Below are 16,429 nucleotides of genomic sequence, written 5' to 3'. Positions count from 1 at the left end.
GGCTGAAAACGTCACACTGGGACTTAGCTGCGGAGTGGGTTACCAGAGGCACCAGGGGAGCGAAGGAAGGTATGTATATCTTTATTTTTTTTTACCGCTGGCAGTATGGGGGACAATTTTCCTATTCTGGAGTACTCCTTTAAGACCCACACAGATACTAAGGTGACCTGTATCATATTATCATATCAAATTATAGAATTTATAATCTTAATATATCTAGGAGCACTGTATGAAATTAGAAATCATTTAAAAGAAACCCTAATCCATAATCCTCCAACATTAAAGGGAATTTGTCATCAGAAAATGGTCTATTGTTTAAATCAAGTTTTTATGTTAGCCATATTTTTTAAGGATTTTTGGTGAAGGTTTTTCTAATTTACCATTTTACTATCTATTTTTTAAAATAATCCTGAAACTAAGAAGAGACCTCCTGATTTCCTGGTAATGCCTTTTTCTCATCACAGGAGTACAGTAAAAGATGACCCCAATGTAAAGATAACACTGGTACAGACAATAGCTTTGGCTCTCAGCCTCCTCCCTCCCTCCCTGTAGAATGACCTGCGAAAAGGTCACAGAGAATGCCCATGTGAATGGGACAGGTCCTGTCCATTGTGCCCTGTGTGCATGGGACTGTAAAGCATTTCACTAAAGAGGCAAGATGACAGCTCCAGAATAATAATAAAAAAATAAAAAATTACAATAAAAAAACAGAAACCGCTTGGAAAAAATAAAAATTTTCAGTATTTGGCTCTATTTAGTAAAAAAAAAAAACACTCTAGGTCAGTGGTCTCCAACCTGTGGACCTCCAGATGTTGCAAAACTACAATTCCCAACATGCCCGGACAGCCGTTGACCTAAAAATTTCACTAAAGAGGCAAGATAACAGCTCCATAATAATAATAATAAAATAAAAAATTACAATAAAAAACAGAAACAGCTTGGAAAAAATAAAAATTTTCAGTATTTGGCTCTATTTACCGTAGTTAAAAAAAAACAAAAAAAAAAAAACAACTCTCTAGGTCAGTGGTCTCCAACCTGCGGACCTCCAGATGTTGCAAAACTACAATTCCCAACATGCCCGGACAGCCGTTGACCTAAAAATTTCACTAAAGGGGCAAGATGACAGCTCCATAATAATAATAATAATAAAATAAGAAATTACAATAAAAAAACAGAAACAGCTTGGAAAAAATAAAAATGTTCAGTATTTGGCTCTATTTAGTAAAAAAAAAAAAAAAAAAACTCTCTAGGTCAGTGGTCTCCAACCTGCAGACCTCCAGATGTAGCATGCTGGGAGTTGTAGTTTTGCAACATCTGGAGTAGGGATCGACTGATTATCGGTAGGGCCAATATTATTGGCCGATAATCACGATTTTGGTCATAATCGGTATCGGCAATTACCTTGCCGATAAGCCGATAATGCCCCGCCCCCCGCCCCGCGACCGCCCCCGACCCACCGCACCGCGAACGCCCCCCCCGACCATCCGCACCGCGTTGCACCCCCCACCGTGATGCTAGGCAGTATACCGGTATGGATTTTTGCCCATACCGCTATTCCGGTTGGGCCCCTCCCTCACCCTCCGAGTCAATAAAAAAAATTAAACTTACCCGTAATGGGGGTGGTCCAGGCCATCCATCCGTCCTGTAGTGTCCGGCGGCATTCCGGGTGGAGGGTGAACCGGTCCGGGCTGTCCTTCTTCTCCGGGGGTAATCTTCTCCACTCTGGGCAGGCTCTGGCCTAGTACGCTGCATAGACACCACTACGCCGTGATGTCAGGTGCGTCGCTGTGCACGGGCGTCACTGCGCAGCGGCGTCTATGCAGCGTACTAGGCCGGAGCCTGCCCGGAGTGGAGAAGAGCACCCCCGGAGAAGAAGAACAGCCCGGACCGGTTCACCCTCCACCCGGAATGCCGCCGGACACTACAGGAAGGATGGATTGCCCGGACCACCCTGACAGGTAGGGGAGAGAAGCGGGTGGTGGCGGCGGCGGCCTATGGCACCGCAAAAGCCACTGCAGTGCATTGATTTAAAGCGCCCGCTTTAAATCAATGATCTGCAGCGGTGTCGAGGGGGGATAAATAGCCGATAACTTATACCGGAATATCGGTATAAGTTATCGGCTATCGGCCCTAACCTCCACCGATTATCGGTATCGGCCCTAAAAAACCGATATCGGTCGATCCCTAATCTGGGGGTCCACAGGTTGGAGACCACTGCTCTAGGTGGTACATGCCATTTAACTATATACATAAATAAAACACAGTGACTTACCTTTGCCGGTTGTAATTTCAGTACCTGGAAACCTTTACTCCTTAAAATCAGAACATAGTCTCCAGAAGTAGCTGGAAAGGTAAGAAACAGATATTTCTAGTGAGTCTTGGATCAAGGGACCAAAGGAATAAAGTTTCTTTTTGAGGAGAGTGTGATAAACATGTGTAGGTCATTCATGCTTCACTAGGCATTCTGAGAAGGATAAGGCTAAGTTTCTACTTGTTTTTTTTTTTTGGGGGGGGGGGGGGGGGCCCAAGAAAAACGCCAATTCTGCCACATGACGTTTTTTCGGCCCAAAAACGCTGCGGCCAGATGTTAGCTGTAAATCAATGAGAAATCGCAAAATTCTTTTTCCATTTGGGGTTTTTCAGTTTGGCGTTTTTAAAATCCTTTTGGCATTTTTTCAATCTTTTTTTGGCGTTTTTCAGCTCCTTGGCCGTTTTGCAAAGTCGCAGCATGTTGAGCTACTGGCGTTTTTTCCCCCCTGAAATTGTGGCGTTTTTCTCCCTTAGAATTCTATGGGAGTAAAAAAAACGCCGAGAAAAACGCCATGTGGGTTTTAACTTTGGCATTTTTTCAGGTGGTTTTTATTCTCTTTTGGACTTTAGCGATCCTTTTTTAATAAAATTTCAGAGGGTACCATTAAAAAAAATTATAAAAAAGATACAGTAGTGATGGAAAAAATTGTATTTAACGAAATGTATCTTTTTTATAACAAAATTTTTATTAATTTTTAAACAGGGAACAATTTATGTGGGCGGGCAGGGACCTAAAAATGTAGCCGGCAATAATAAAAATGTAGTGTGTGTTTTTCACTTTTTATTCTTTATTTTTTTGGTAGTACTACTACTCCCAGCAAAGAACACACTGTTCCATAATGGAAGAAGTAGTACCTGTACTAATTGACAGATCACCCGGGGTCCATTGTGATCCTCCTGTATACTGTATAGATGTGGCCGCTCTTCTTTGGTCCCCTGCATTGACGTATATATACACCTATTCATATTTTCTGCCCATAGTGGTGATTGGCCAGATGGAAATATGAATATGTGTATATTTACGGCCGTGCAGGGGACCATAGAAGAGCAGCCGCCACATCTATACATTATACAGGAGGATCACAGTGGGTGTCAGGAGTGACATCTGCTGTGATCTTTCCTTAAAAAATGGAAATTGCAGTGGTGTTTTTTCAGGCGTTTTATCTTGCGTTTTTTTCAAACCAAATAACGCAGGACAAAAAAAAAAGTAGAAACTTAACCTAAGCAAATTGCTCTTTCATATCACCTTTTGAAGTTAACCCTCCCTTAAAATCAGTGACTCCGTTAAGAAGCTTTGTAACATGACTGGGGATTTAAGCCAAGCCAGACTACTCTCCAGAAGGAGATTACCCATCTGCAGACAGCTGTTTCAGGGTTTTTGGCCCTCATCAGTACAGAGCAAGATGCTGATTGGCTGCAGAGAGCCCTATCATCATGGGACTAAAGGGATAATGTTTCTCCTTGAGGAAAGAGACTTGGATCAGAAAGGGATTAATGTGATTAGATATATAGACTGTTCCCTAAAATTCAATTTTTTTGTAAAGAAGAAGTTCTCTTTGGGCAATATTAGATGGGCTCCTTAAAGGGGTACTCCGCCCCTGGCATCTTATCCCCTATCCAAAGGATAGGGGATAAGATGTTAGATCACCGCGGTCCCGCTGCTGGGGACCCCGGGGAACGCCGCTGCGGCACCGCGCTATTACTGCACAGAGCGAGTTCGCTCTGTGCGTAATGACGGGCGATATAGGGGCTGGAGCAGCGTGATGTCATGGCTCCGCCCCTCATGACATCACGTCCCGTCCCCTTCATGGAAGTCTATGGCAGGGGGCGTGACGACCGCCACGCCCCCTTCCCATGGACTTGTATTGACGGGGACGGGCCGTGATGTCACGAGGGGCGGAGCCGTGACGTAACGATGCTCCGGCCCCTGTATTGCCCGTCATAACGTGCAGAGCGATCTCGCTCTGCACAGTAATGATAGCGGGGTGCTGCAGCAGCGATCCCCGGGGTCCCCAGCAGCGGGACCACGGCGATCTGACATCTTATTCCCTATCCTTTGCATAGGGGATAAGATGTCTAGGGGCGGAGTACCCCTTTAAAAATAACATATATCGCATGACCAAAATATTAGTGCAACGTGTCAGCAACATGCAATTGTGCTGCTTTATTTCAGTTGCAATGTCTGTTAAGAAAGAATTGACCAGCAGGTCACAGAAGCATGCAACTTGCATTGAGGTCACATGTGACCTACAACCTGAGACCAGAAACCCATCAAAGCCAGATCTTGAGTGACTGTAGCAGTGTCACGGTCACAGGTTGTGCGTCATTAGTTACAATGTGGTCTCCAAGTCACATGACCACTGTGCAGTCCTAACCTTATTGATGAAGATCTTGAATAAAAGACTTACATCTATTATAGAACCCCCCCCCCCCCCCCCAAAAAAAAAAAAAGTAAAGGAGATTAAAATACTTTGTAAATTTGTTTATTTATCAACATTTAACTTCCAACATCTAGACCATGTGACTGCCAACCAGACTTGCCATTTCTCACAGTATGAGGTTTCAATATGTTTTTGGGAGACCACGTGACCACTATACAGACTTACAGAATCCCACGTCGTGTTGTGTGGACTGAAAAACACTTTCTCTATTTTAGGGTATGGTCCCACGTAGCGTATACACAGAGTATTTTGCTGTGTATCTGCTGCGTCTTTTCCTACCCATTGAGATCAATGGGTAGCAAAATCAGCTGCAGAAAATATGCAGCAAACTGAGCTGCCTATATGTTACATGTGACCGTAACCTAAAATAAAAAAAGTGTTTTTCAGTCCACACAACACGACGTGGGATTCTGCAAGTCTGTATAGTGGTCACGTGGTCTCCCAAAAACATGATGAACCTTAAAGGGGTACTCCGGAGAAAAACTTTTTTCTTTGAAATCAACTGGTGCCAGAAAGTTAAACAGATTTGTAAATTACTTCTATTAAAAAATCTTAATCCTTCCTGTACTTATTAGCTACTAATTACTACAGTGGAAATTCTTTTCTGTTTGAAAGACAGAGCTGTCTGCTGAATCACGAGCACAGTGCTCTCTGCTGACATCTCTGTCCATTTTAGGAACTGTCCAGGGTAAAAGGAAATCCCCATAGCAAACATATGCTGCTCTGGACAGTTCCTAAAATGGACAGAGATGTCAGCAGAGAGCACTGTGCTCATGATGTCAGCAGAGAGCTCTGTGTTTCAAAAAGAAAATAATTTCCTCTGTAGTATTCAGCAGCTAATAAGTACAGGAAGGAATAACATTTTTTAATAGAAGTAATTTACAAATCTGTTTAACTTTCTGCCACCAGTTGATAAAAAAAAAAAAAAAAAACGTTTTTCACCGGAGTACCCCTTTAATGTTGATGAATAAAGCATGTATCATCACACAATTTGCAAATGAGGGGGTAAAAAAAAAAAATCTGGGAATGTTTCTTTAATCCAGAATGCCCTAAAAGGATACTTGAGGGCTAATTAAAAGTAGATGAAATTAAGTATAAGACCATAGCACAAAATAATATATCACCATGAGATTGAAGAATGCAATATAATCACCTATAGACTCCACTGGAAAAGAAAATGTAGGAATATAAAAGGAAAGCTGTGATTCTCCTCTGTGGTTCACCAAATATAGTGTATCTGTAACAAAGAAAAGTAGTGGACATCGGTTTTTGGCATCTATAGAAATTAGGACTTGTATGTCCTTCACTAAAGGCTCAAAAGTAATGAAATACCCAAGAAAAATTGGAGCTATTTACACAAAGACACGTGAAAAAAATGAATAATCTTCATTATTACAAATAGTGTAACGTACAATAAAATCGTGTATTTAAAAACAAGGAGGAATACAGTGGTCCCTCAACATACGATGGTAATCCGTTCCAGACGGACCATCGTTTGTTCAAACCATCGTATGTTGAGGGATCCGTGCAATGTAAAGTATAGGACAGTGCTCTACAACCTGCGGACCTCCAGATGTTGCAAAACTACAACACCCAGCATGGCCGGACAGCCAACGGCTGTCCGGGCATGCTGGGAGTTGTAGTTTTGCAACATCTGGAGGTCCGCAGGTTGAAGACCACTGGTATTAAAAGGTTGTACTCACCTGTGTCCGCCGCTCCGGACCGTCACCGCTCATCACCGCTGCCCTGGCTGTCGCCTTCCATCGCTGTCGCCGCGTCCCCGTGGTGTCCCCGATGCTCCGGCAAGGCCTCTTCTTCCCCGGCATCCTCGCTCTCCGTCGCCGCCATCACGTCGCTACGCACGCCGCTCCTATTGGATGACGGGACGGCGTGCGCAGCGACGTGATGACGACGATGGAGAGCGCCGGCGATGCAGGGGATCCCAAAGAGGACGCGCCGGAGCCCTGAGGACAGGTAAGTGATCGTCAGTGGACCACACGGGGCACCGTAAATGGCTATCCGGTGGCAGCTGAAGCAGTCTGCGCTGCCGGATAGCCGTTTATGCGATGGCCCCGACATACAAAAGCATCGTATGTTGATGCCGCCTTCAACATGTGATGGCCTCTGAGAGTGATCGTATGTTGAAATGATCGTATGTCGGGGCCATCGTAGGTCAGGGGGTCACTGTATATAACAACAGAAGTGGCAGCCTGGGACATGTGTAAGTCATAAACACCTAATGCTATGAGAAGCAGTGTGGACAAGAGAAATCTCAAAATATGGAGTGTATCAAATGAAGAAGAGAAAGAAGACAAAGATGTGGGTTGTCCTTACCATTTGTGAGTACCAAGACTTGGTCATAGCCAATCTGTGTCACCTGCACTGGACCCGTCCATGAGTCCTCTGATAAAAGAAAAAAAAACACAAATGAGAAACCAAGAGATTGTATCAACAGATATAAACATAGTAATGTCTAGGTAAGCAACAGTATGATGAAGGTGACCATTACACAGACAAAACACTTACCATCCCTTCGGTCTGTAAACCAAGAAGCCAGTGAATTGAGGTTGATTGTCTGAAACTGAATTTTGCAAGTGGGGGATTCCTTGCTGACCCCAATACAAACTACAGGGTACTGTTCTCCAGGCACCACCAACATTTCAAATATCTTCAAGGGGCATGGCAGGGGAAAGTCAAAGTGCTTGAGAGAAGAAGAGAAACACACAGCTTTAGTGATAATACTTGGACATTAAAACATTTAGGAGGTTGGTAATATTGGCAAAGTAAAACTCTTACTAGAAATGTCTAAAATATAAATAATTCTTCATTACTGTGAAAAGTAACTAAATGATAAGTGAAAAAAATTAACAAAGAAAGATCTTTAGCGTCCAAATATAGGTGATATGAAGGAGAACTTGCCAGTATAGGATTTATTGGAGACGACATGTCTCACATCAACTCTTCGACTACCAATACTTTCTCCAAGTATAGACTCCAACGCCAACAAGAGAAGAAAACTCACCCAAAGATCACCCAAGGGGGAGTTTGGCTCTATAGGTAAGAAAGTTCAAGGCCAAAGAAGACTTCTATGATAATAAGGCCCATGCATGTGAAGGCAACATGGTCTCTTTTGATTGAAATTTCCCATATACATTGGTTCTTCACTTCACATTCATGTCATCATTGCCCTTGGATCCAAGTCGCATGTACCCCCACATTATCCTAGCAAGATCCCAGCAGACTAGAAGTAATATGTTCTTCTATAACGAATATTGAAGACTCTTACCTTTAGCAACATAAACTTTTCAAGAGGTTGATACCATTCCAACAAAAGTACTGAGGTCTCCAGAGCAGCACAAAGAAAGCAGCTGCCTGATGTGTCATTGTGAGCTAGAAATGGTCAAATCATGGAAGTACAATGAGAAAATGCATGGGCAAAGAAGATAAAGAAAACTATCGGTATAGAGACTGGTGATATCTTACCCACACAACAACTCTTGCAGCCCTTAGTGTCTGGTATTTTGCTGGACGCTGATTTCCTCCTGTAACAAATAAGGATTTAGTAAAGCACAGACTAAAAGCTCTTCACCCTGTGATGTTTTGGCCTCTCTCTAAGATAAACTGTGTATATTTTATATGAATTACTATCATAGTGGATCTCTAGTTATTGCTATAAGACTTCACATATTAATGCTCCTCTGAATTGTACATTAAACCCCAATGAAAGCGGAAGGGAGTGGTTGAAAGAAAGACCTTTAGTTACTCTGTAGCTACACAATAGCAACATAGATGGTAAAAATGGCTGCTCTAACTTTGCTCAAGCTTTGCTTTGCTTAGCTAAGATGCACTTTACGCGGGTTGTCTAATGAAGCCAACTTCTGTCCATGTGCATTTTTAGGGCATAAAGATGTCATGGAGGGAAGCGTGGCTCCTGTTCTGGTGTAATACATGCCACTGCAGGAAAAGCTCCTGGCTGACTGTGGCTTCCTTGGTGAATTCGGCTGTCTGCTATGAGTGCTCAAAGATGGACCCATGGCTTCTTCCTGGAAGAGGTTGCCTTCGATGAAAAAACACCCTTTAATACTGCACGCAACACTGCAATAATCTACTAAAACATAATCTTAAATACAGTAGCATTCCATAAACTCCATTTGAAGACTCTAAAAATCATCTAGACTGGTGATTTCCAACCTGGCTTTCCAGTTATGGTAAAAGAACACACAGACTCCATAAGAACCTATAAAGATTCTCAATAAACATACTTAGCCTTTACTTTTATCACCCAATGAAGTGTTTCTCAAGCCCTCAAGTATCCTCAATAGATCATGTTTTCTGGATTTTTCTTTTACAGGTAATATAAGTATGGTCAGTACATTAGGCATAATCACAAGTGTTCTCTCTAAGGGATATCCTCAAATCATGATCTATTGGGGATACTTGAGGACTTGGGAAACACTGACCTAATCCATTCCAGCAGTCAAAATCTCATCCCACCCTTTCAAACTGCATACCATAGACCAATTTAACTCTTCAACTCATGTATTTTTTTTAATATTACAAACCCCTGAGGCCCAACAATCCCTTAAATAAATGTCTCATCTAACTGAGCATACCTGGGCAGGAGCCTGTGTGTAGGGATGTGACCCAAGCGACTCTCTCTTCGAATTTGCTCATGAAGAGACACAAGGCTGTGGGAGTATAATTGGGGGACTTTACCTGAAAAAGGCAGCACGATATCGAAACATCATCCTTCATGTTATAAAAAAGATATATTTAGATAATCTATAAATAGAGAAAGAAAATTGGGTTCGGCACTGCCACATATACAATCCCAGAGGTAATGTGAACTGCAGTCTTTACCTGGAACTGCAACTGGGCTTATCCAGAGTGCTAAATCCCAAAGAAAAATCAGCCAGTGGCTAATCCTTAGAAGAAGAATCAAGGAGGCACTTGTAGCTCAGCCAAAATGCATTCCGGTCTGGTCACAGATACAACTTAGGCCAACAGGCCATTTAGCGCTCACGTGCACTTAATCATGACCTCGGGTCATGATTAAGCGCATGTGAGCGTGAAACGGCCCCTTAGCCTAAGTTGTATCTGTGACCAGACCGGAATACATTTTGGCTGAGCTACAAGTGCCTCCTTGATTCTTCTTCTAAGGATTATATATTTAGATATTATTTTCTTATTTTTTCCTTACCCGTTATGGACATCAGTACGTTGTTGATAGAATAAACCCATGTGGTCCGACCTGGGAACAACTAGGAGAGGCAAAAATGTTACAAAAATGTAATAAATGTATTATCTGGACACAAATAAAAGGCTTGTGTTGACTAACCTACCACTGTTTTGAACCATGTACCAGCACGTCCTTTTTTGCTATGTATATAGGGAGGTAATGTACAGTATATGAATGGCCCTTAATCTCTATGTCTACTGACCCTTATGCATCCCTCATCCCAGATCTCAACTCCTCTTGAGCAGGGTCCCCTATTTTTTGGGGTTGGTTACTCACTAGGTCCAGTGATGCCTGTTTCTCTGAGCGGTTTAAAGTGAAGATCCCTTGCTCAGCTCCAAGTATCACATGCATATCTAAAATACATAAAAAATTGCACAATAAATGGAAATACACAAGAGAAATCTAAAAAAAAAAAAAAAAAGTTTGATGGGTAAATAACAGTTCCCACCATTTGAGGTTGGACTTTTCCAGGTTGTTGCTGAATGGATTTTCAGGGGACATCCATTAAAGATTTTCTTTAGTTGGAAGTCTGTCTGTACACAGAGATACATCAAATGTTATGTATAACACAATGTAATGCAGATAAATATAAAAACATTCACGTATTTGAGTTCACACATCACGTATTTGTTATAGGATCTGCACTATACAATCCAAGCACTATACAATCCGATGGAATAGGTGAAATTTGTAGTGAATAGTGAAATGTAGTAGAATGTACCTCTTTCGCTTGTGCTCTTCCTTTCTTTGGGGGCAATGATGGGGGAAGTTGTGTGGGAAGATCTTGCACTAAGAGGGATGGCTCTGGGATGGGAGAAAAGAAGACAGGACATTAGCTGTGAGGACTACAGCACCTACACTCATTTGGAGACATCTTTATTAATAATGAGCACTAAGCCTAAAGCACAGATTGTGCTTCCATGTGCTACCTAGTTGAGTTACCATGTACTTCTCGAGAAGCAATATAGCTGTAATAGAGCAAAAATGTAAAGTGCTGGTTATTCTGTCATATATCTCCCTATAGTGTTTCAACACAATAGAGACACTACAGGTAGTCTTAGTGGCATCGGACACAAGTGTTTGGCAACCTGTGTCTATAACTAGTGCCAGAGGCATAGCTTGTAGCTTCTGGGCCCCGATGCCAAATCTGCAAAAGGGCCCCATATGCCAATTATAATACTGGTCTTTAATGGGGCAGATGTGCTTTGGGGCCCGCTTAGGCACCAGGGCCCTGATACGACTGCTACCTCTGCTACCTCTATAACTATGCCCTTGACTAGTGCCATGTATTCAATATTCTGTAGCTGGCACGCAGTAAATGTGATATACTATAATATGTGTAAACCATTACAGTCGGCATAATTATTAATAGGGGAAACAATCAAGATTGACTCTTATCTGTTTGTACCTTGTATTTGCAAATGCTGTATCTGTTATTTCCACATTTTATGTTACCTTTATGCAACTGTACAGATGCTGTGTAATCTATGACATACTAGAGATAGCAGTACATAACATAGACATAACAGAGGTTTTGCAAAAAGGAGTAAATGTTAATCAATAGAAGGGGACGGACTATTGAAAGTATGCTGTACCCTAGTATGTTTCATTAATGCCACACTCCAGGGTATCAAAAATGGTGGACCTGGCTGGGCTCTCATGTTCTTACCTGACAACTTAATAAATATTGTTTTCATCTGATTCCTCCAGCAGACGCTCCCCTCCCCACCACTCACCGGAGCTGGCAGCAGGTAACTGGTTCCCAAAACTCTCAGGCCAAACGTGTGCCGGGCTTCTCTGTACACTTGGCCCACTATAGCATCGGACCAGAGTGGCTGGAGTATGCAGCCTGTCCTGTTCTCTCTTTATATCAGCAGAAGAAGTGCGAAATCTGGGCTGTGTGTGATGATAAACCAAGGAGATTAGACAATGCAATGTGAATGGATATAAATCGAGCCAACATACAGATGTAAATGGTATTGACTCACCTTAGGGGGGAGAGGAGGAGGAGAATCCTCAGGAGACGAGTCACTGTTGAGGTCTATGCTGCCCGGTCTTTGAAGGAACATACATTAAAAAGTTTGATCGAAATGTGATTAATATTAGCTTGTGGGAATGACTGCTTGGAAGCCCACTAATCTTGAAAATAGGGGTCCCGTATTCCCACATGTAAAAGAGAGAAGATCTCACATATGAAGACGCTTGCTATTACATTTTTTTTAGTTATTCTTAGGCAAATAAAAGATTTATGGCCATGTCTTCTCTGAAATTATGGAACATGTAATCCCCATTCTCAAATTGGTGCTTTTTATGATGGGGATTATGCCACATCAAATAGCACCAAGGAGGTCATAGTTCCATCTCTCAAACTTGAGCTAGAACTTCAAATTAATCTGCAGCTACCTTTAGGAGACAGAGGGTAGACTAGCTTCATAAGTATCCTGCATGGGATGTGCACAGTAAAATCTTCACAGAATCGTGCTAAGCACTACAATGCCCACAAACTACTTCCAGTCCACACAGATGGGACAGTTCTTATCTACATATCCGCCTACAAGAGGAAAGACATTTTGTCTAATGAATTTTGTCCAAAGTTACAAGTGATCTCCTGCAACTACTGACCTCTAAATGAGCATATGGCTGAAAACAGTGCAGCATGACTTGAGCCCTGCAACCCTACACCCTACTTTAGGGAATTGTAGTGCAACACAGTGAGTAACTTGCTGTTACTATGGGAAGCCAATCAGTGAAGTCACCTCCTTCAGTGAGGTAATTTTTGGACTGAGATTTCCCAAAATTAACCCTTTATTAGCTAGAGGGGCACATTTAATCTTACCTACCCCTAAAAACTTAAACCTGTGTTCAGCTAATAAGGGTATAAAACCTCTTCTTATACACAAAGGAAAACTCTGTACTATGAACTTAAACTACTGTTCCTTCAAGACGGTCTGTAACCTGTATTCTGCTGGTACAGAAATCTACTTCAGTAAAGGAGGTGTTCTGTTACAAGTTCACAAGTGTTTCTGACTGCCATCATTTTCACTAACACCACTGGCATTCCAACACCTTGAACAGACAGTACACTCATAGGAGTGCCCAGGGGACATAGACTGTGATTACTTGTGCAAACCCCCTTGTCAATATTGTTGTGGCTGCCAAGGAAGGTGTGTGGGCGCAGCTGTCCCACTCAAGCTGCTGTAGCCCTATCATTGCTGACTGTGGAACTACAAGAAACAGAAGACTCAATCAGCCTCTTCCAAGCTTTACACTGCGTTATGAATATCTACAGGCAACTAAATCAAGAGGGATTCTTAGTAAGAGGTTTCCAGTAAATCTTCTAAACCCCACCCCCTAGGTTCTGTTCTTATATTTTTTGTTCTTCCTTATACTTACATGTCCACATCATCATAGTCATCATCTTCATCAGAACAGAAACTGTAACACAAATTATTCAGAATATTAACATTATCACCAAAAAGTTATTTATATTAATGCTAATCTTCCAATGTATACATGGTCAAAATAAAAACATATACATGGTTTCTTATTAAATGAGTTATGGTACTTAAAGGAGAACCCCATTTACAGGAGAAAATCCCAATTTGAGTTGGGTTTTCAATCACCTCATTGCTCTTCAACATCCTACCCCTAAATTTGACTTACTTATGAGCTCCAACAGATAAAAATCATCATTAAGTTAAAAGGAAAATAAATAAATTAAGTAAAATTAATTAATTAAATTCATTATTGAATTACTTATTCTTTTATAAAGTGCTGGAATGGGGATGATAAGGGGTGGGGTGTCTGCAGTAGACACAGTGGGGCAGATTTTTTATGAAAAATGCGCCATCATTCAGAATTTTTTTCCTGTGCACCCCATTATGTGTTTTTAAAACTTTTTTATTTTTTAAAAAGTTAAACAGATTTTAGGAACTGCCCAGAACAGCATATGTTTGCTATGGGGATTTCCTTTTACTTTGGCAGTTCCTAAAATGGACAGAGGTGTCAGCAGAGAGCACTGTGCTCGTGATGTCAGCAGACACCTCTGTGTTTCAAATGGAAAAGAATTTCCACTGTAGTATTCAGCAGCTAATAAGTACAGGAAGGATTAAGATTTTTTAATAGAAGTAATTTACAAATCTGTTTAACTTTCTGGCACCAGTTGAGTTGATTTAAAAAAAAAAAAAAAAAAGTTTTTCACCGGAGTACCCCTTTAAGGCACTTTTTCCACTGTGTTTGACAAAGGGGCCTGGCTTCAGCCAAAAGGGGGCACAAATTAAAATACAACACTGCATGCCAAAATTGCACCAGAACTTTGTCCTAGGATTCTGGCACATATTAGGTCAACTAACAGGTGGCATAAACTTTAATCGATCCTCTAATGATGCACCAGATTTATCAAACAGCCAGAGCCACAGTGATAGTTCTTGAACATTCTTAAACTGTCTAGTCTAAGTTTACACTGTCTTAGTATTAGACAGTTTTGGTAAATATGCCCCATTGTTTCACTACATTATGTTTTTGTCAACATTTTGGAGGTTTTTTAGTGCAAAAAAAAAAAGTGATACTTATCTATCTTGATCCCCTGCAGCTGTCGCTCCGATGACTCCAGGTTCCCACTTGTCACTGTTTCTTCCCGGTTCCTGAGATATGTTGTTTCCACAGGAACTGCCCTATACAGCAAATTACTGGCTGCAGTGGGTTCCTGCCATAGTCAGTAACTGGCTATGTGGGCAGTTCTTGCAGGGACAATTCGTCATAGAAACCAGGAAGAAGCAATGATGAGCGGGAGCTGAAGCTATTGAAACAGCAGCAGCAGAAGGTTTGGGTAGGTAAGTTTCACTTCTTTTTAATGTGATCATTACCCCCAGCCATATATAATTTTTTGTTATTCCTTGGAAACCCCTTTTAATGATTCATTTCAGATTACGATTATAGATTAGACCGGCTGTCAATATTTTGGTATTTCAACTGGTATTGTGGCAAACACAAAGCAGCCAAATGTATTTCCCTCTTACCTGACATATGGAGCTATATTGGCAGTGCTCGCTGCTTGACTTGGTTCTACGTCAACCTTTAAAAAGAAAATACTTGTGTAAGCAATGTAGTTATTGTCAATGGGCAGATGATGAAATAATCCATAGCCAAAGTAATCATACTGATAATTAAAGAGGAGTATAATCTAAACATATAAATCATTACATTTCTTGACATTGTAATAAACAAAATTGTCATATCAATTTATTACTATTATCATCATAAAGACATAAGAAGGACATGATACTTCAAGCAAAACTCAAAGGGCTCAAGAGGTCCCAGATGAATACAAAGGAGGGGTAAAGGCAAGACAAAACAAAGGTAGGAGGAAAGAAAGGTCCAAGGTAAGTGAAATTAAGTCAATTTAAAGGGGTATTCCAGGCAAAAACCTTTTTTTTATATATCAACTGGCTCCGGAAAGTTAAACAGATTTGTAAAGAGCCTCCATTTTTGACCTAGAGTGCTGTTGCAACTTTCTTTTTTGTACATTTTGTATTTGCCACAGCAGCGGGCACCTGTGTATTAGGTTGTTGTGCTGGTTATTTTTTCTTTTGTTTTTACTTTGTAAGTTGGGGGGTGTGGCACCCTCTTTAGCCGTGCACCCCACCCCTCTCAGACTGGAGGTGGTTTAGCCAATGGCTGATCCAACATGTCACACAGTCAGAGGCTATATGCACAGCAGAGGTGAGTTATCATGTTAGGGTCCCATCCGATATGAGGCCACCTCCGCGTGGTGGATGGGAGGACACATTTTGATCAAAAAGTGCGCTAAGAGCTTCCATTTTTTGATCTAGAGTTCTGTTGCAACTTTCTTTTTTGTACATTTTGTTTTTGCCACAGCAGCGGGCACCTGTGTATTAGGTTGTTGTGCTGGCTATTTTTCCTTTTGTTTTTAGATTTGTAAATTACTTCTATTAAAAAAGCTTAATCCTTCCAATAGTTATTAGCTTCTGAAGTTTTCTATCTAACTGCTCAATGATGATGTCACGTCCCGGGAGCTGTGCATGATGGGAGAATATCCCCATAGGAGCTGGACAGCTCCCGGGACGTGAGTCATCAGAGAGCAGTTAGACAGAAAACAGCAACTCAACTTCAGAAGCTAATAACTATTGGAAGGATTAAGATTTTTTAATAGAAGTAATTTACAAATCTGTTTAACTTTCCGGAGCCAGTTGATATATAAAAAAAAGTTTTGGCCTGGAATACCCCTTTAAGTAAAGCTCCTGGACCAGATGGATAACACCCAAGAGTTCTTAGAAAACTCAGTTCAGTTATTTCTGTACCTTTGTTTGTCTGGTGTAAGGGGGACAGGTGCAAGGCTTATGTAAAATCAATCTTCAAAAATTGCTCTAGGTCTTCCCCAGGTAGTTATAGACCGTCCATTGTGGGAAAATTGTTTGAG

The 16,429-nt window shown here is 41.4% G+C and overlaps 1 protein-coding gene across 1 annotated transcript in view; it reads right to left on the bottom strand.

Moving 5' to 3' along the window:
• The window catches only part of MAP4K1 (mitogen-activated protein kinase kinase kinase kinase 1), a gene marked incomplete in the record, with an annotated part of 128,900 nt that overhangs the window by 2,656 nt on the left and 109,815 nt on the right, over window positions 1–16,429 (bottom strand). The window contains 15 exon segments of the mRNA XM_056541500.1: window positions 2,273–2,343; window positions 5,905–5,988; window positions 7,086–7,154; window positions 7,278–7,452; window positions 8,038–8,141; window positions 8,235–8,293; window positions 9,365–9,467; window positions 9,952–10,012; window positions 10,267–10,343; window positions 10,439–10,523; window positions 10,712–10,794; window positions 11,727–11,886; window positions 11,979–12,045; window positions 13,384–13,425; window positions 15,009–15,064. Coding sequence (XP_056397475.1) covers window positions 2,273–2,343; window positions 5,905–5,988; window positions 7,086–7,154; window positions 7,278–7,452; window positions 8,038–8,141; window positions 8,235–8,293; window positions 9,365–9,467; window positions 9,952–10,012; window positions 10,267–10,343; window positions 10,439–10,523; window positions 10,712–10,794; window positions 11,727–11,886; window positions 11,979–12,045; window positions 13,384–13,425; window positions 15,009–15,064 — 1,296 coding nt within the window.

Source organism: Hyla sarda, chromosome 9, assembly GCF_029499605.1.
Source record: "Hyla sarda isolate aHylSar1 chromosome 9, aHylSar1.hap1, whole genome shotgun sequence".
Taxonomy (NCBI): Eukaryota; Metazoa; Chordata; class Amphibia; order Anura; family Hylidae; genus Hyla; species Hyla sarda.
This window is presented reverse-complemented; position numbering and strand designations above follow the sequence as displayed.